Source organism: Danio rerio, chromosome 9 (assembly GCF_052040795.2).
Source record: "Danio rerio strain M-AB ecotype USA chromosome 9, GRCz13ab, whole genome shotgun sequence".
In the NCBI taxonomy this organism is placed as follows: domain Eukaryota; kingdom Metazoa; phylum Chordata; class Actinopteri; order Cypriniformes; family Danionidae; genus Danio; species Danio rerio.
Genome location: NC_141029.1, coordinates 7,678,976 through 7,699,558, shown reverse-complemented (window position 1 = coordinate 7,699,558; position 20,583 = coordinate 7,678,976). Strand labels below are relative to the sequence as shown.

Genomic DNA, 20,583 nt, shown 5'->3' with positions numbered 1-20,583 from the left:
TTATGTTATTGTGTTTCTCAGTCTGGGTCCAGAAGCACAGTGCAGCTCGCCGGCGTCTTGCTGTTAATTTTGGGATTGTCTCCTCAGTTAGCTCAGACGCTCTGTTCAGTCCCTTTGGCCATCCATGGTGGGAGTTTTCTTTATATCGATGTGCACTTTTGTTTTATGATGGAATGCTAGTTCAGTTTATTAAGGATTTCTGATTTATGTTTACGAAAAGTGAAATTAGATTATTAAAGAGCCCCTATTTTGCATTAAAAAAGGTCATATTTTGGATTTGATGGTCTCCAACAACAAGCGGATATGCCTACAACGTCCAAAAACACCTGTTCATTGTCTTATAATATGCATTTATTTTACTTAATTATCCCAACAACTCCCATATGATTCGTTCAGCGATTCATTTGTTCCCAAACCCCTTCATAGCGCGATGCTAATCTGTGCTGATTGGTCCGATGACCCAGTTTGCTGTGATTGGTCGACTGGGTTCAACGCATTTATGTAAATCTGTAAAGGAAGAAGCAGGCGTTGTGTTTTTAATGTGGTTTTGGATGCATTATTTGAATAGCCCCATTAAAATTTAACGTGAGAGATGCAATACAAGCGCTGATCTATCTATCTGACTATAATAAATTAGCTGAGCGGGGCGATTAAAAGTTACAACATACAATTAATACATATTTTGCAAACTACACAAAATGAGGCAACAATTTTAATCACACTTACATGTTATGATCCAGAGGAAGAAGAAACTGGTCCATATGAACTGTCCTGGTCCTGTCAAAGTCTGACAAACTCCCATACATAACTGTCTCTGCTGCTCCTTCCTATAATAGCAAACGGTCGACATATCCCATGCTGCAAGACGGTTATTGTATCAAAAATCCGAAAAATGACTGGATCAAACACAGCTTGTGCTTGGCTATACTGTAGTGTTGTTGAGAAAATGAACTCCCTACAGCTGAATCTCTGTCTGTCAGTGATCATCATCTTTGTGTCATGATCAGTCTCGTGATCCTCAGAGCACATTTTACCGGATATGGCACTTCATATTTGGTGACAAGGATTTTGCGTTCAAGCAAAAGATCCGAACCCAACTCAAATCATTCATTAGACTCTGAGTCGACTATTTTGTTAAAGAGTAAATAGTTTTAAACATGGTGCTCTTTCAGATTTAAACCTCAGCTGGATGTTTTCATTCTCTTAGTGCTGTGTTACACTGCATGTAAGGTCATTTACAAAACCCATAAAAGGGGCTCTTTAAAGACACAAAATGAGTAATGTTATTAGTAACACTTTACATTAAGGTAGTTAATATTATGCAATGAACAAAATAATTTATGTATTTATTCATCTTTGTTAATGTTAATGACCTTAAAGTTGTCTATTGCTAATTCTTACTAACTCACTGCAATTGAAATTTTGTTGCAATTGTTTTTTTTCTTTTGTTAATTAATACATTTTTATGTATTAATACTTACATACATATTTTTGTTTTTAGGTTTGGTTTAAAAACGTACATTATGAATTAGGGATGTAACAATATTGTAAATACCGTCATACCGCAATAGTAATTTTTTTTTATATTACCGTAGGCGCATAACTCAGTTTGCTTAGGCGAAAAGTTTGCTTAGGCGAATGAAGCGAGCGGGAGGTAGCGGGAACTACAAATCCCATCAGCCTAGGCGTAGCCATCATCCTTTGCGGTCTGTTGTCACTACAGATCCAGTAATTCGCAAATGGAGTGTGTTGCTAGTAGCGGGGAAGAAAAAGAGCTGGAAATGATCAAACCTAAAGCGGGTTTTAAATCGGATGTGTGGAAGCGTTTCGGTTTCTTTCTAAAAAGATACAAAAAAGGAGAAAAGGTGACAGACAAAGAAAAAAACAGTATGCAGGCACTGCCAGACTGTGGTGAAATATAAGTCGGGGAATACGACTAAAAACAGTCATGGGGACTGCAGAACACAGCAGTTAGATTGATGCAGATATTGACTTGTACTGCAAACAGACCTCTATCTCACTCATGGCTTGTCCTCTCAAGTGGTGGAAAGACAATGCACAACATTACCCACTGCTGTCAACCTTGGCTAAATCATATCTCTCTGTCCCAGAAACCTCAGTCCCAAATGAGAGGGTTTTTTTTTCTGTTGCAGGGGACATGCCCAGAGATCCCAGCTTTTACCAGATAATAGTTATATGATAATTTTCCTTAAAACCCCCATCTCTATCTAAGTGAGTGCGTGATTAAATGTTGAATGTGATGAGTTTTCAACAATACTAAATTGAAACTTTGTTTTTGTATATATGGTTTAATAGTTTTTTGTTATTAAAATTGAAAAATTGAAGTTCCTGTTTCGAAACTTACAGATAGATGGCTAATTTGTATGTCATTGATATGTTCAGTGCTAAGGTAAATAAACACTTTTGGCACTTTTTTTCGAGTCTTTTCATTAGTTTTGTTTTTCCTGTAAATTATTCAATAAATACCGTACCGTGCCATTCATACCGAGGTATTACCATACCGTGAAATTCTGATATCGTTACATCCCTAGTATGAATGCTAAGCAATTGAACCCACATACAAATAATACTGTAGTAATTTGTACTAAATGAATATCAAATCTAATGAATATAGTACCTTTACATTTGTAACCACAGCAGTAAGATTTATAAAGAAAAGAAGAACAAAACATATTTGGAGTGGCAATGTTTGGAGTTTTTGGTGTAAAATAATTACATAAGATTCATGCGCACATTGAGGTTTCCTTAGGTTAAGCTATAGTTTTATTCAGTCTAATTACCTTGTTAAGACAATAGTATTAACACCTGTTTCATGTTCTCTAAGGCGCTGTGCTCAGTGTAACCTACGCACTTGCTGTAGCAACAGGCATAACGTATTTCCAACATGCTGATGTGGACTCAGGACGCAACATCTTTAACATCGGCTTTACAATGTTCATGTCATTAGCGCTGCCGCACTGGTTCAGACTTCACTCTGGATTTATACAAACAGGTACCATTTCATGTGTGATGTGTTTTGTTACACTCAATTTAGATTTGGAAATTAAATTAGGAAATTTAAATGAATTAATTGTGATCTCTGTGTCTTCAGGTGTTGGCAGTGTTGACGTTTTTCTTCAGTCTCTTTTAACTTTACCTGTTTTTCTTGTGGGAGTCTTGGCTTTTCTTCTAGAGCACACGGTTTCAGGTAAAACAACAATTTAATTACTTTTTTAAATGAGTCTGATAAAAGAACACTCCACTTATTTTGGATATAGACTGATTTTACAAGTAAACAGTGGAGTTTTATCTCCAGACAGGAGCACTATTAGCTTAGCTTAGCATCAGTCATTGTGTCGGATTAGATGTTAGCATCTTGCAATAGGTAGTTTTCAATCACGTGGTTCTTATGACACGCAAAATAGAGTGGAGGAACTATGACGTCACCTTGTAGGTTAATCGGCTGCTAGCATAAAACTGGTTCCCTCGATAAAATCCCTACAGGATTTTCCTATAGGCTTTTCGAAGATTGCAAATAATAAGCTCTGTGTTTAAACACTGTTCATTACACTTACACGTTTTGTCTAGCCGGATAATCCTCACATTTAAATACAACTTTGAGCAGTTTTGGATCTTAAATGCAAACGCATGAATTGAAAAGCTAACATTAGGCTTTAAACAGTGAAAGAAATACGCATGTATTCACTCTCCAAATATTCTGTTTTCTAATTGTGTCTTTTCTTATTGTAAGTTGTCCCTGTACTAGACGCCTTGACGTTGCGCCTTGACATTTTTGAGCACTGGATAAAATTGTTCTGCTTAACTGAGCTGAATATTTGCACGTATTCACAGCCCATGTAACCTTGAGTATGATGTATAAAAGCTGGGAATACCCCAGTCTTCTTCAGAAGAGAGCAATAAACTGTTTGATTCAAATCTCAGTTTTTGTTGCCCTCCTGGAGCTCCAGCTTACTGAGGAAACACACAGACGATCTGCAATTTATCCCAACAAACAGACTATACTGCCTACCATGCATTTGAGCATTTTTTATTATTTGCACATTTATTGAATGGAAATGTTTCTATTTCACGTATGAAAATTCGTTTTCAGAGGGCGACTTTATAGCAATGTGCGTGCAGTCGATCGCTCCGACTACATTGGGAAAACTGGCAATCGCGGCAAGTTGCTTTTTAATGTTTGGCTGGTCAACTGCACGGTATGGAAACCTTATATACCTGCTAGACATGCAGATAATCTTGTCCCATACAGCTACCTTTACACGGCTCAAAGATACTTTGTAGTGTGCAATTCAACACAATTGCCTCTAGGAGTCGCCAATGGAAATAAAACAAACACACAAGAAATGCACGTACGTCAGGCATGAACTTGGACCAACGCACATTCTCACGTTTATTTCATCATTAGTAAATCCAAACGTGAGAGTGAAACCTGGCATACGCAAAGTTTTTGTGCGTACGCACCGTTGATACATGAGGCCCCAGCTGAATAAAAAAAAATGGTAAAGTTAATTAAAACTAGGGAAAGATTTTAAAAAATAATTTAAAGGGGTCATGACATTAGTTTGTTTTCCTTATTTATTTGTTTATTTTTCTTCATTCATACATTTATTTTCTTGTCGGCTTAGTCCCTTTATTAATCCAGGGTCGCCACAGCGGAATGAACCACCAACTTATCCAGCATGTTTTTATGCTGCGGATGCCCTTCCAGCCGCAACCCATCTCTGGGAAACATCCACACACACATTAACACACACACACTCATACACTACGGACAATTTAGCCTGCCCAATTCACCTGTACCGCATGTTTTCGGACTGTGGGGGAAACCGGAGCACCCGGAGGAAACCCACGCGAAGGCAGGGAGAACATGCAAACTCCTCACAGAAACGCCAACTGAGCCGAGGTTCGAACCAGCAACCTTTTTGCTGTTAGGCGACAGCACTACCTACTGCGCCATTTATTTATTTTGTTCATTTATTCATTTATTAATTAATTTATTTATAAGGTGTTGTACAATTAAAAAAGTAATGAACAGTATGTTTTTGCTTTATCGGTAAATGACTGTATATAACATGCACTACTAAGGGGATTTTGTTCCTTTTCTTAAGTATTTACTGAAGAATTTAATGGAGAGAAAAAAAATCTTACTGACCTTAATCTGCTGTATATGAAACCCCACACTATGTAGTAAACACATTGATTAAAACACACACTAAGCTCAAATTTATTGTATTTATTTATTGCAATTCAGGGACTTTGCCTGAAAGGGGTCTTGTGCGACAAGAAGGCACAAAGAAGATTCAGTCTTTCGCTGATCAGCAACAGGGATACAGTCACAGTCCAGACCCGGTGTATGATCCACCTGCACCTGTGATGAAAGTTCTGAACCTGACCGGCTTCAGAACCGTCCTCTTCTGTGCCTGCAGGACTCACACCGTTAAAGAAGTGCTGGTGACAGAACCTGAGATGTCCAGCTTATTACCTGATAAAGATACAGGTGCCTGCAGTGGCTGATTTTTTGCAGCTCGGTCCATATTTTATTTGAATTTTCAAAATGTATTTATCTTGTCTGTTTCCTGGTTGTGTTATATAAATCGAAGTATGTCAAAAATAGTATGACCTTCTTTAAAAAAAAAGTGAGCTCACTTAGAAAACAGTATATGAGACATTTACAACATAGGCTCATTCTGAAAACGTAGCCCTATATACGTTTCCAGAGATCGCAAATTATGTAGCCAGAAGTATGTATGGCTGCATTTAATTTTCAAGATGAATGCTATGATGCTGTACCTTTTCGCGCTTACTAGCTGACAGCTTACCTTCGTATGGACGGCTTTCACGCTGTTATCAGTTTGTCCCTTTACCTTGCCATGTACGTCGGCGGATTTGAAATGCAGAAAGGAGTTAACGACGTCGGGGATCGAGTCTGGCGAAAAAACACTTCCAGAAAGCAGCAAGCCAAAAAATGAACTAAACAAGTAAATTACAGCGTGAGAGTGTGGTAAAATGTGGTAAAAATCAGGTGAAGGCTTTTCTTTTTCTGGATTGCTTTTGAAAATTGTTGGTTGGGTTTAGGGAAGTTGGTGGGCGGGTCAATCAACACAGTTGGATGGGTTTTGGGAAGGAGGAGGGTGGGTCAGTCGATCGGTCAGTCAGTCGACAGCGGCCTCTGGTTGATTTCCGTGAGATCTGCAGGCGAGAATGGCACTTGTGAGAGAAATTGGAGATCTGAAAAAGCGTACACAGCGGCTTCTGGTGGATTCACTAGACAAAAACTGCAAAAAAAAAAAATTGCTCCTGGAATGTATTTGGTGCTCTCCAGAAATGTATGTAGAGGTACATTTTCAGAATGAGCCTGGGTTGGAAGTTTAGACTAACAAGTCTTTAAACAGCATGTAGGTGTTTTGTTAGTTGTTGCTAGAATAACTGAATCACGAGCTGTATAAACCACACCCTTTTCTGGAAAGAGGCGGAGACATGCAGCTAATTTGCATTTAATGAAAGATACAAAAAGATGAATATTCCTGCTTCATCCCAAAAATAAGAATGCAAAGCTATAATGCAGTTCACCTATCGTGGCTTTGCATTTTCGCAAATTTGTTAGAGCAATTTTACTTTTTTTAAATACTTCGATTTCAATGTGATTATAATACTCTGATTAAGAGTTAACCTTGTAAACAGCCATTTTTGATTAATGTAATCAGATTAAGGTCATAATTGAACTAAAGAGAAATTTAGTTAGGACGTGTGGAGTATGCCGATTTTAATCGCATTATTGAAGTGCATTACTGACATGTAAACACCTTAATCTAATTATTACCGTCATGTATGACTTTTCGCAACGTTCTGCGATAGGATAGTCCACACCAGTCTGATCTCACAAGGAAATGTATTTTACATTTTGTCAGTTTAGCTGCCGATTTGTACAAATTCGTACGAAAATGTACTATTTCAAAAAGGAGGCGTGGCACCTAACCCCAACCGTCATTGGCCGATAAGCAAATCGTACTAAATTGTACGAATTAGATTGTACGAGTTCATACAAATTAGCCACTAAATCAAATAGTCACGAATTGCCGTGAGATTGTGTTGTCCACACACACTTGGTTGTTTGACACTCTTTGCACCAAGTCAATGCAGACCACAGACACCTGCATCGTGAAATGCCGAGTTTTTTTTTCTTCCAATCAGCATGCAGTATGAACTTCCATTAAAACAACACTCTTCCTGCAGTTCATAGTTGCATCCAGTATCTCATTTGTCATGAGGGACATGCCCGAATTGAAGTGAAAGTGCCAAACTGCAGTTAAAATCGACAAATTAACAATGAAACACCCAAAATTACTCCGGAGGAAATGCGGATAGCATGATGACGCAATGATGTTAATTTAAGTTTGTGCTATAACATGTTAAACGGGATCATGAAAGAAACATCAAAAAGCAACTCATTAACACCTTAATCTTATTATTGTTTTAGTTAGATTAAGGCAAATAATTTGATTACTGATGTCCATGTAAACGTAGTCAGTGATGAATGTTTGCGCCTCAACAGGTTTTGATCTTTGATTTCATTCTATAATACTGAACTTATTTATGAAAGTTTGAACTTTGAGAGTGCTTAAACAGAAGAGAAAAGTATGAAATTGTTAATGCCTGTATAAGAAAAGTGTATAAAGTTTGTAGTGAGGGGTTTTACCAGCCTGATCTCACCAGAAAGTATATTACGTTTTGCCAGTTTAGTGGCTAATTCGTACAAGTTCAGTCATACGAAATTGTACGGTTTTAAAAAGGAGGCGTGGCACCTAACCCCACCCCTAAACCCAACTGTCATTGGGGGATGAGCAAATCGTACTTGATGGTATGAATTCATAAGAATTAGCCACTAAATGAAAAGTTACGAATTGCTGTGAGATTGTTAAGGGTTTTACATCCTTAAAACATCTTTAGTATTTGTAAAAAAGAAAAAAGCTGACTACTTCACAGATTTTGCAGGGGTTTTTTAGAGCGTAACTCCCACAAATATCGAAGGACCATTGTACAGCATGTTATAATAGCATTCTGGGGACATCTGAGACTTATATTTCATATTGTCCCACTGGTTGAAAAATTTAATACACCTTATTCATTTCTCTTGGTCTTCTTGGAACAGAGCAGGTGTGTCTACTGAAAAACTAAAGAAAGACAAAGACAGGTATTTCCGTAATCTTTAATTCTGAAAAATAGATCTTTAAATAGTTTTACAAATATTATATAATTTCTGACATCTTTAAGTAAAATGTAAATAATGCCACAAAACAGATAAATACAGTAAGTTGTATGGAAAACTGAGTATTACCGCATAAAGCACACATAAGGACTACATAAACATTGCTACACATTGCACAGAGTAAACTCTTAATTTGTTCGAAATAAGCCTTCATAAAAGTACTCGAAACCCTTATGTATGCTAGATGGAGAAATACAGTGTACAATGTGACCATTAAATATTGATTAAGCTGGAAAAGACACCTCTATTTTTACAGTGAGAAACATGTAACTGACCATATGCATGAACGTGAAACCATTATGAATCTGAAAGTACATATACCTGATGTTTTAAAGGCCTGCTTGTTAACTGTTTGTTTCTTTAGGTGTGTACCTTCCAATCTCTTTATTAACAGAACTTCCTCCTCTGTCTCAAATCTTATCAGGCCGCGTTGGGCTGATCGCCTGTGGTTGAGTCACTGCATACCTGAGTATAAAGCAAATTCATCTATAGTTTCCTCACTTCAGAGGTTATAATGATATGTTTAGTGAAAGTGTTTGAGACTGAACATGAGATATCAGTGTACGTGTGTGCATCTTGGTATATTTGCGATAATGTTCCAGTGTAGGCAGTAAAGAAACCCTTCTGATAAGTGTTAAATATGGGTTTTAAAGATCACTTTTGTCACGTATATATCCTCACTCAAGGATCGACTCACAGAAAAGCTGCTTTTAGTCTTTGAACAGTCTATTCAGAGTCTTACATGATGGTGTTCTTCATTTTAGGACTTCTCTCCTATGGTGCTGTCAGATTTACCATTGCTCTGTGAAATTTGGTGTAAATTCCAGTCATCTCAATTGTAATCCATGTGACTGGTTCATTCCAGTTGTTCACGAGTAACCCTGCTGGTCCTACACTACCCAACCCGCTCTGAGCTAGGATTAAACCCTCGACTCTCCGCATGGGAGTTGGTTGCTCTAACAAGGAGGCTAAAGACCATGGCCTGCAGCGTCTGTCACTAGAGCACTTTTTCGGGTTCAGAAGAGTGAGATTTACCAGCACAGCACTTCACTAGCTGCCCTCGGTTACACTCACCACCCCTAAACCTCACTCCCATTCAGGTCACGGCATCGATGTAACCCTGCCATTCCTACACCATTTAACCCACTCTGACCTAGGATAGAGCCGGCGACTCTCCGCATGGGAGTTGGTTGCTCTAACAAGAAGGCTAAAGACCATGGTCTCCAGCGTCTGTCACTAGAGCACTTTTTCGGGTTCAGAAGAGTGAGATTTACCTGCACAGCACTTCACTAGCTGCCCTCGGTTACACTCACCCCTCCTAAACCTCACTTCCATTCAGGTCACGGCATCGATGTAACCCTGCCATTCCTACACCATTCAACCCACTCAACATCCGGCAACTCTCCGCATGGGAGTTGGTTGCTCTAAGAATGAAGCTAAAGACGATGACCTTTAGCGTCTGTCGCTAGATTTTCAGGTTCAAACCTGCTTTTTTATAGTGACATTTGTGCAATACATCACCACATTATTGAAAATTCCTAAAGGCTAGTACACACCAAGCCAATGATCAGCCCTTGGACATTGTTGGGCTGTCGGTGAGCATCTGGCAAGTTTGTTTGGTGCTTTCCACACTTTGCCATTTGTCGAGCTCACATTTGAAGGAGTTTGTTCGATTCAGCATGTGGAATTGAGGTTGGCCGCCAATAAAAGAGAGCACTCTGATTGGCTGTTCAGCAACGACCAGAATACAAAACAAAACTGAATACTTGCAAGCAATATGGATTATCAGATTATCAAGCATATTTGATTGAGAAGTACTGTGAAAGTCGTTTCATACACATGCATACCCAGAAGCTTCTTTCTTGTTGAACCTGCTGTCGTTCGTTTGGTGTGTTCATGCTCACCTTTTTATTCCAGCTGATGCAATGCGACAACACAGTCAGTTTTGATATTGGTTTTTTGATATCGGCTTGGTGTGTCCCAGGCTATAAACCTACATATTAACATACTTGAGCTACTTCAGTCCTCATGTTGCACTTTTGGTCATCAAGAGTGTTCGAGTAAGCTCTATATTTTTGTCTGTGCAGGCAGGGGAGGGATGTGGGATTGAGTTCACTAGGTGGTGCGAATGTTGAATTCACCCATTCACACGTATTTGCAGTTAAGTATACTGTACCTGTGTGCGAGATGGAGCGGGAAAAGAAGTATACCTGGGTTTTTAAGTTTTTTTTTTTTTTTTACTTCCTCATTCCTCCCTTATTTTCATCTATCATTGTCCATCATGCTCCAAGGATGGAAGTGTGCTGGATCGAGCACTTGAGTTCCGATCCAGTGAAGCAATGAGGAATACCAGTGTATCCCTGTGACTTGATGTCCAACAGGACCTCCCCAGTTATAAAGTACCCTGAGTGGCCCGAAAGCCCAGTGAGCCAGCCAGTGCTGGTCCACGGCTGCGTAGCAGGAAGAAACAATGCCATTGACCACCACCGTCCCATGGCTGGTGAGTGGAGCGAAGACCCCCCTGTCCTCCTGCATTTGGATCCGAGAGACCCGTGATAAACGTCCGTGCTGTCCTGCTGCTTGTGTGGACACCACACACTGACCTGGCAGCACATCGCTAGCAAATACAGACCGCAGTTCTGCATTGGCTGCAGACCCTGAGCAGTTCCCTTCAGATACAAACAGCAGATGAGCCGCCGTCAAGCTCAGTTTCGCACCAGAGTCTGTCTCAATGGTGAAGAACTGCTTCCTTGCGGAAGGGTCACGGTCCAGGAAGGCGATGACCTCGCTGTACACAAGCGTCCCGCTTCCGTCGCTCTCCGATGAAGCCAGGACTTTCTCTCCAGGCTGCAAGCTGTCCAAAGTCTTCAAGCTTCCATCCTCAATGGTGACGAGAGCCGAGGCTGGAAAACAACCGCCGGTTTTAGCAGCCACAGAGTGCTCTAAAAATGGACAGAGAGAAAACAATCACCAAATGAGTCATCACATTGTCCGTTTTTTTCTATCGTGATGTCTTATGCACACAGTAGCTTAAAACAATTCCAAAGGTCAGATGTTCATTACAGCCTCAAATGGCACAGTGCCTTCCTCTGATTAATCTTCAATCCTTAAAGCAGACACCCGAGCACAAACACACTCCTGCTCTCATTGTAAACCCATAAAAATCCAATCAAACTGAAAGACGCAGTGGCAAACGGTGCAAGGCAAACATTTCGAGCGTCATCCTTCAGGCTAATTAGTTTTTTCTTTTCACACGACTCTGGTCAGCAGGTAGAAATGCGGTTAAGGCTAATAAATAACCACTTGATTGAATCTCGGTTCTCTCTGACTCCTGTTTGACAGAGGTTTGGGAGCTACGTACGCTCTACAAAAATGGAACGAGTCTCAAGTCTCCGTCAATCCTACACAAATATTTGGGAAAGGTAAGTACCAAGGCCAGGTGATAAGACGGGATGAGATAAGAGATCTGAGAAAAGGGGACAACAGAGTTACCGTCTGGAAAACAAAGGAGCTGGTTAATCATCTCTCAGCACTATAGAGGCCAGCCCTACTTCTCAAGGCACATTCTCTGTCACATGCACACACAAACACACGCATACTTACATATTTCTTGTGCATTTGAAGTACGTACACACATTCAGAGGTGTAAAACGAAATGGGGATATAAAGAACTTATTTTGTCTCATAATTAATAAAAAATTATGCCTTTACTATGGTGAGCTGTATATTTTGAATTTTTATATCAAAGTGAGCTTCACAAATCTGACAAAATCAGTTGAATAAGCCGGGTGAAAAACACACCTATAGAGGACTTTGATAAAGCAGAAGCAGACTACAGGTCTTGCTTGTGTTTGCATGCTCTATCAGACTGATAACAGAAGTGCCTCACAAATGTCCACATACAGGGCCCATTCCTCTCTAACTGTGGTTAAATCCATACCACTATATATATATATATATATATATATATATATATATATATATATATATATATATATATATATATATATATATATATATATATATATATATAACGTCAGAATATGAAGTCAGAATTATTAGCCCCTCTTTAATTTTTTTTTCTTTTTTAAATATTTTTAAAATGATGTTTAAAAGAGCAAGGAAATTTTCACAGCATGTCTGATAATATTTTTTTCTTCTGGGGAAAGTCTTATTTGTTTTATTTCAGTTAGAATAAAAGCAGTTTTTATTTAAAAAAAAAAAAACATTTTAAGGACAAAATTATTAGCCCCTTTAAGCTAATTTTGTTTTCGATAGTCTACAAAACAAACCATCGCTATACAATAACTTGCCTAATTGCCCTAACCTGCCTAATTAACCTAGTTAAGCCTTTAAATGTCACTTTAAGCTCCATAGAAGTCAAATATTATTTACCATCTTCATGGCAGCAATAAAATAAATCATTATTAGAGATGAGTTATTAAAACTATTATGCTTAGAAATATGTTGAGAAAATCTTCTTTTCGTTAAACAGAAATTAGGGAAAAAAATAAACAGGGGGCTAATAATTCTGATTTCAACTATATATATATATATATATATATATATATATATATATATATATATATATATATATATATATATATATATATATATACACGTCAGGTTTGTTTGTTAAAATGGGTTCTTTCATGGGTAAATGGTTCTTAAAGAGTTTTTACACTAATAATGGTTATTTAAAAACTGTTAGCTTAAATGTTTATTCAGGCATGAAAACGTAATTTTGGATGCATCATTTGTACTTTTTCATGAAGAGTAAGTTCACTCAAAAGTTTGAGTTTGTCCTACTATTGATGTTAATGGCTACTGGTTTCCAGCGACATTCAAAATATCTTCTCTTGTGTTCAACAGAACAAAGGAAATCTAAATGGTTTAGAAAGTCAAGTAAATAGTGACAGAATTTGCATTTTAGGGAGAACTGTACTTTTAAGTGAGTTTATTAAGGAAAATTGTAATGAACTGATTAAAGTATAAAATACGATTTTAAGAATAAGATTAGTTTGCAGCTTGTTGATAAGATAAAAATTAAATGACCATAACAGTGCGCAGTGTTATAAAGGAAAGGTGGTACATTTTAAAAATTTGACTGGATTTTGTTGGCACATATTTAAGCATGTATATACTATGTGTGCAATTTTGTCAGTTTATGTATCTGTAGGGGCCGACTTAACCAATAAGCAAGGTAAGCGACTGCTTAGGGCCCCAGGAAATGTAAGGGCTCCTAAATAAATATATAGAAGTATAAATTATAACTTGTATATATCATCGTTTTCTATCAGATTTTGTACATTGAAGGTCTACTATTACATCTGCACAAATGTGTCTCCCCGACCCTCAATCTTGGACCAGTCCAGCAGTCAAATTAGTAAAGATTTAGTTTTAAAAATGCAATAGTTTATTCATAGTTTGTAGTTGTAGTTTCACTAAACCTGTCCCTGTCTGTAAGTGTTGTAAGGATCTGTGTTGATTTTTTAAATAATCTGTTCAACAAGAGCAAAAACCGGTCATTTTTACAATCAAAAAAGGGATTAAACTGCCAAAAGAGACAATAAAACACTGAATGGCTGCACTTTCACTTTCCTATTGTTTGCACAATAGTTTGGTCTCTGGTGAGTTTGGTAGAGCCAGGTGTTTAAGGTTTAATGATGTGGTCTGTTACCTGCATCCCAAGTCTACCACTTATCTCACCCAAGTTAATGAGAACTGACCAACTTTACCACAACAGGACACACCTGATTTACCGGCACACTGAACGAACGCTTATGAACCTTTCCACCTGGAGTCACTTTAGTTCAAATGCTGTGGATCAGACTGCACACATGTCATGTTGTAAATGTTTAGTGGCATATTGTCACCTTAGAATTATACGGTTCTATTTGACATTTTTGTCAAAATTGAGTTATTGACATATTCTTATGAAATGACAACTTATTTATATTATGGGATGTTTTTTTATAAGTTGTTTTTATTTAAGGACTTTTTATTAAAAAAAAACAAATGTTATACACATACTGTTTGCTATGGAATGCAAAAACTTTAAAGCTCATTATCTCAAAATCATTTAGAACGCAGATAGAACCTCACAATTCGAAGGTGACGATATATTTCTTTGAAAATTAAGATAACACCAATATATATCCTATGAAAAAATGCAAAAACAAAATATTTTTTTTTTAAATATTTGCAAAAACATGTATAAGAGCAATGATTTACTTTACAGTATTTACTTTTATATTGTTTTTAGTTTAGAGAAAATCTTATTTCTTTTAGTTTGGAATAATTAGTTAATATTATTAGCTCCCTTAAAATATATATCTTTTTTTATTAACTATAGTCCAATGACTTGCCTAAATAACCTTGACTTGCATAGTTTACCTAATTAACCAAGTTAAACTTTCATTTGCACTTTATGCTAAATATTTGTTTGTTGCAAAATAAAAAGTAAGTAAAAGTATAATGTACTTTTATCATGACAAAGTCAAAAAATTGTTATTAGAAATTGGTTATTATTACTACACTACCTGACAAAAGTCTTGTCCCCTATCCAAGATTGAGGAACACCAAATAATAACTGGACTTGTAGTTGATCATTTACTATCAGAAGTGGCTTAAATGAAAGACAGAGGCCTCTAGATTACTCTAAAATAACAGATGATCATGTCTAGATTTTTTATTATTTAATTAATACAGTAAGGTCTGACTTTGCCTCCTATAAGCTTGGAGGATTGCATCCATACATCTCTGCAATGACTCAAATAACTTATTAGGTCATCTGGAATGGCAAAGAAAGCGTTCTTGCAGGACTCCCAGAGTTCATCAAGATTGTTTGGATTCATCTTCATCGCCATTTCTTACCCTAGAAACCCTAGAAAGGCTCAATAATGTTCATGTCTGGTGACTGGGCTGGCCAATCCTGGAGCACCTTGACTTTCTTTGCTTTCAGGAACTTTGATATGGAGGTTGAAGTATGAGGAGCGCTATCCTGCTGAAGAATTTGCCCTCTCCTGTGGTTTGTAATTTAATGGTCAGCACAAATGTCTTGATACCTCAGGCTTTTGATGTTGCTATTCACTCTGCAGATCTTTCGCACGCCCCCATACTGAATGTAGCCCCAAACCATGATTTTTCCTTCACCAAACTTGACTGATTTCTGTGAGAATCTTGGGTCCATGCGGGTTCCAATAGGACTTCTGCGGTATTTGTGATGATTGGGATGCAGTTCAACAGATTCAGCAGAAAAATCTTCAACCTCTTTTCTAAATGTTCAACTAGAAGTCGTTATTATTTGTTGTTCATACAACTGAGATCTTCAACGCCACTTTTGTCAGGTAGTGTTTAAAATTATGTTTAAAAATGTTTTGAATAAATCTCTGTTAAACAACACTTGGAAAATATTGGGAAAAACGAATGAAAATTATGCACATCATCATGAGTCGGTTGCTAATGTAAACATTTGCACTGAATGTTCCACAGAGCGCATCGGATTGAAGTGGTCTCTATGGTTGTGCTGTAAACACACAAGTGATTTATGAAGTCTCTTCCCTACCTGACTTGACGCTGCAGTGGATGTGAGCTTTGGACTCATAGTAGACCCAATCAAAACCGGCCTCCACTGCAAGACGGGCCAACATGCCATATTTATTACGGTCTCGATCAGAAGTGGTGATGTCGACAGCTCTTCCTTCGTAATGCAGCGAATCTTCAAAGTGATTGCCGTCTTCATCCCAACCCTCGGTCACCCTGAGCTTCACCCCGGGCCACATGTTCATCACAGAGATAGCCAGAGAGTTCAGCTTATCTTTACAGCGCTGTGAACGCAACAAAAGGGAGATGTTTAGACCTGGGTTACACACGTGGAAGACGATGGTGTGCCTTCACTGCAGTTTTGCAAGAAATAAGCAAACAAGAAAAGTTATAACTCCAAAGGGCAAAACAGATTGAATCACAGAAGAAAAGAAAGGCAAAACTGATACAAATCACATTGAATTTGGTTTGTCTGGTATAAAAATGCATTATCCACACTGAAAAAACAATGCTGGGTTGTTTTTAACCAAATGCTGGGTTAAATATGGACAAACCCGACATAAAATATAGTTTTAATTTAATATTTTTTTTTAAAAATAAGCCATATTTGACCCAATTTTGGATTTAAAGAGATAGTTACCTCAATAATCTGACATCATTTACTCAAGCTTTAGTTTTTTCCAAGCCTGTTTGTCTTTCGTTATTAAAAAGAAGATATTTTGAAAAATGATGAAACCTGTAACCATTGACTTCCATAGTAATTGGTTTTCCTATGAAAATCAATGGTTACAGGTTTTGAGCATTCTTCAAAATATCTTCTTTTGAGTTCAACAGGGAAAAATAAACTTATAAAAGTTTGGAAGCGCTTGAGGATGAGTAAATAATGACTATCCCTTTAATACAACCCATCATGCATATGCTTTCTTAAGAGTTTAAGTGTATGAGACGACTATTTTATGATCTATTTTATGTATTCAAGAGTATTTCACTTCCCTTGTTTACCCTGTTTAACTTTGCACAATTTTTAATTAAAGTTTCAGCAATGCTACTTTAGCTGCCACATTTTTTGTTTCAACCCCCAGCACCTTTTCGTTTATTTCTAGAGAGTTTATTTTCAAAAGCGCCTACGTAAAGCATCACATAATGACAAATTATTGGATCATGAGGAGAACTGAGTGATGCTTCAACCCACAAATATACACAGATTTATTTTTACCATCCCACAGGTATTTTTTTCAACAACCAAGGTACAAAATGTGTCTAGAAGTTTGAGTGATTCACTTTTAACCTAACCACATTCACCAACCTTCAGAATACACAACTTGCTTTTAAGAGCAAATTCATATTTACATTTACATTTAGTCATTTAGCAGACGCTTTTATCCGAAGGGACTTACAAATGAGGACAAGGAAGCAATTTACACAACTATAAGAGCAACAATGAATAAGTGCTGTAGGCAAGTTTCAGGTCTGTAAAGTCTAAAAAGGAAAGCATTAGTAATTTATTTATTTATTTTTTTTTTTTTTTTTTTTGAGTACAGTTAGTGGTATATCCAGAGAGGCAATTGCAGATTAGGAAGTGAAGTGGAGACTTATTTCAGCATGGAAACAGACGTTCATTTCTGTAACACAGATATATCGCAAATAACCACATTTGTTAGTCATCATTATCATGATTTGAAAAGGAAATTAGAGTCATAAGTTCATTAAATTTGGATTAATTTACATTTATGGTTTATTTACTTTTTTAAATAATGCTAACACTGATTAAAAGATTATTTTAGACAGATTATTTTTGACAGTAAATATTTTAAGTTATGTTTCTGATTATATATGTTATGCTGGTGCAGAACACTGTAAAAAAATAAAATAAAAAAAAGCAGGGTCCCACACAATTGATTCAGTTAACTTAACACTTTTAACAAATTTATGTGGATTGAACATAAAAAATTAAGTTGTCCCAATGAAATCTCAAAAATTGTTTTGTTTCAACTCAGCTTAATTAAGTAATTTGAACAAGTAAAAATATATATATTGTTTTGAGTGTATGACAGCTCTATATAGAAATTCTTTCCACTTTTAAAAATTAAAAATAAAACTATTTATTGGCATCTTCGGTTCCATGATGTAATTATTTAGAATAACACATACTCTATATGTGTTATCTCTATAAGATATAATTGATTAAAAAAAACTTTTTACTAAAATAACCTAATAGCCGCATTATAACCCTTGTGTAAGTCTTATTTTTAAAAGTCATTTTAAAGAATTTTGAAATCAATATGCTAATCTGAAGAACCTACAATGTTATATCAATAACATTTTAAGTCCCCAAAGAACTAACCAAACTCACACACAACAGGCAAAGCCGCTTTTGAAAAGCCCAAGATTCTTTGCTGAAGCCTTTTTTTCAATCAGTTTTAAGAGACAAAATGCTGTCAGCAATCAATTCCTTTGAAAGCTGTGAGGATCGATAGGAGCGCGTCGGTGGGACTGAGCAAAGGGCACAACCGCTGAGCAACAGGTTTAATGCGCTCGCAATCGAATCAAAGCCACTGAGTGTGTTTCTAATGGGCTGATAATTGAATTCATAGCAGGCGCGTTCTCCAAGTGCCGCTCACCTGCGTCATGAGTCGATCCGCACCTGTGTTCTCCTCATCTTTGAAGATGATGTCCGGGTTGTAGTTCGGCGTGAGCTCTTTAAAGCGCTCTGAGTTCCTGGTGATCTTGCCCTCGATTCTCCCGCTGGCTCCCAGTGTCTTCTCGGCTACATTTGGACTAAACTGCTTGTAATTAAGGGGTGTCAGTTTCTTCGGAGGCCGCCTTTTCCCATGTCCCCTCCCCGGCCCACAGCCCTCGTTAACAGGTGCGAAAATCAGGGCGCAGCCGACGAGGAGCCCAAACACCACGGGGAGACGCATTCCACCCCAAGCGGCCGGGCACTCCGATGCGGAGTGGTACGGTGGCACAGCTCGCCGTTCACTGAGAAACTACCCCCCGCGAGATCCTTCTTCCCCCCCACGGGGTAAATGATGGGGAGGACAAAACCTCTACTTCTTTATTAGCCTTATCCGTGCCATCGTCCGTGCGTAAAATTCGCTTTACGCAAAGCCAGTCATGGAGAGCCGCCGGAGAAAAGATCCAGTGATACCAAATGTTCAGTGCCCATAAAACGCGAAACGCTGGTCTCTCGAGAAAATCACCCAAATGAGAGCGAGCGGGCAAGTCCATTTATTTATCTAACAGATTCCAGGAGAGAAAGAGAGAGAGAGATAGACTCCGGGAGAGCTTTCAGAGAGACTCCTGCTGTCTTTGAATGCGTGCGTCCGTCAAGTGATCTGAGCTGCCGGCGCACTGAAGACAGACCGCACCCTGCCAGCTTCTTGCCCCTCTCTATCCCTGCCTGCCACTCCTCCCCATGGGTCACATTGGGTGCGTCGTGCTGTATACCCACCGGCTCCCTTTAACGCTTCACAGCGCCTGGCTGGGCAAACACACGTCTCGAGGAAGAACTGGACTCAGACTCTCCCATTCATAGATCCACAAATAGATAAGGGGCCTGGCTGCTCCTCAAACAAACGTGAGCGACTGCTGCCCTCCCCTACCTGCCTAACACTGATATGATGAAGGAAACACGGCAGACTACAACTTGCCGAAGGATTGATTGGTTATTTATTGATCAGAAGACATCCGTTTGGGTTCAGTTTAGGTGGCAGGTGTAAGAGTTGAGAGATGATTGATTTATTTATTTTGTCCTGAACTCTATGCAAAGTTACAGAAGCTAATTTGGAAATGCTGTACTTAAAGTAAACACTGTAAATGTAAACCCATGAACATCTTTGCATAAACACTGCACTAATGAGATATACTGTAAAGTAGTTTTATAAATGATAATTAACATTTAAAAAAACTTTTTTGTGCAGCTTTTAAACACATAAATGGAGACATTTTTTTGGCATGTGTTTGGTTTAATTGTTTTCTGAGCTGACTACATTTTAACCATGTTTTTCAGACACCCACTTGAAAAATACAGTACAATTGTGTGACTTATTTTACTCTATTTAAGAATCAGTACAGACCCCAAATACTAATTGCCATGTTTTAAAATTTATACCATATCCTTTGAACCCATTTGTCAGCAAGAAGTTTTAATAAATTAAAATGTAGAGCAATTCTGTATGACTGCATATATGTTTTAATAAGTACAAGCAATACGTTGCTTTGTACTGTTTCATTACTCAATAATAGCATTTCATGTTTGCATATATACAGTGCATCTGGAAAGTATTCCTAGCGCTGCACATTTTTTATGCTACAGACCTACTCTAAAATGGATTCAGTTAATTTAATTTCTCAAAATTCTGCACACAATACCCTATAATGACATAAAAAAAACACTTTTTATATAAATGAAAAACCTGAAAAACCCCATGTACATCAGTATTCACAGCCTTTGCTCAATACTGATGCACCTTTGGCAGCAATTACAGCCTCAAGGCTTTTTGAATATGATGCCACAAGCTTGGCACACCTTTCTTAGGGATTTTTTGCCCATTCCTCTTTGCAGTACCTCTCAAGCTCTATCAGGTTGGATGGGAAGCGACGGTGTACAGCCATTTTCAGATCTCTCCATAGATGTTCAATTGGATTTAGGTCTGGGCTTGGGCTGGGCCACTCTAGCACATCCACCGAGTTGTTGGGAAGCCACTCCATTGATATTTTGGGGGTGTGCTTTGGGTGATTGTCCTGCT

General features: G+C 37.9%; 2 protein-coding genes across 4 annotated transcripts in view; one reads left to right on the top strand and one right to left on the bottom strand.

Moving 5' to 3' along the window:
• The window catches only part of slc23a3 (solute carrier family 23 member 3), a 31,084-nt gene extending 22,560 nt beyond the window's left edge, over window positions 1–8,524 (top strand). Inside the window, exons 9-12 of one of the 2 annotated variants that reach the window (XR_015499063.1) lie at window positions 22–1,516; window positions 2,553–3,013; window positions 3,113–3,208; window positions 5,273–5,632. Coding sequence is in view for 1 of the 2 variants with exons in the window: in XM_087267431.1 (XP_087123557.1) it covers window positions 22–127; window positions 2,846–3,013; window positions 3,113–3,208; window positions 5,273–5,535 (633 nt within the window). In the remaining variant the exon portion in view is untranslated. Of the gene's footprint in view, window positions 1–21; window positions 1,517–2,552; window positions 3,014–3,112; window positions 3,209–5,272 lie in introns of both variants that reach the window. The other variant, XM_087267431.1, reaches the window with a different exon arrangement.
• Window positions 8,212–19,358, bottom strand: ihha (Indian hedgehog signaling molecule a). 2 transcript variants are annotated; one of them, XR_015498944.1, is made up of 4 exons: window positions 18,454–19,358; window positions 15,855–16,116; window positions 9,711–11,229; window positions 8,212–9,482 (listed from the first exon to the last, which is right to left on the bottom strand). XR_015498944.1 is itself a non-coding variant. In NM_001034993.2 (3 exon segments), coding segments are annotated over 3 exon segments (1,242 nt in total). In that variant the 5' UTR covers window positions 18,754–19,070; the 3' UTR covers window positions 10,527–10,549.
• Between the last annotated feature and the right edge of the window lie 1,225 nt (window positions 19,359–20,583).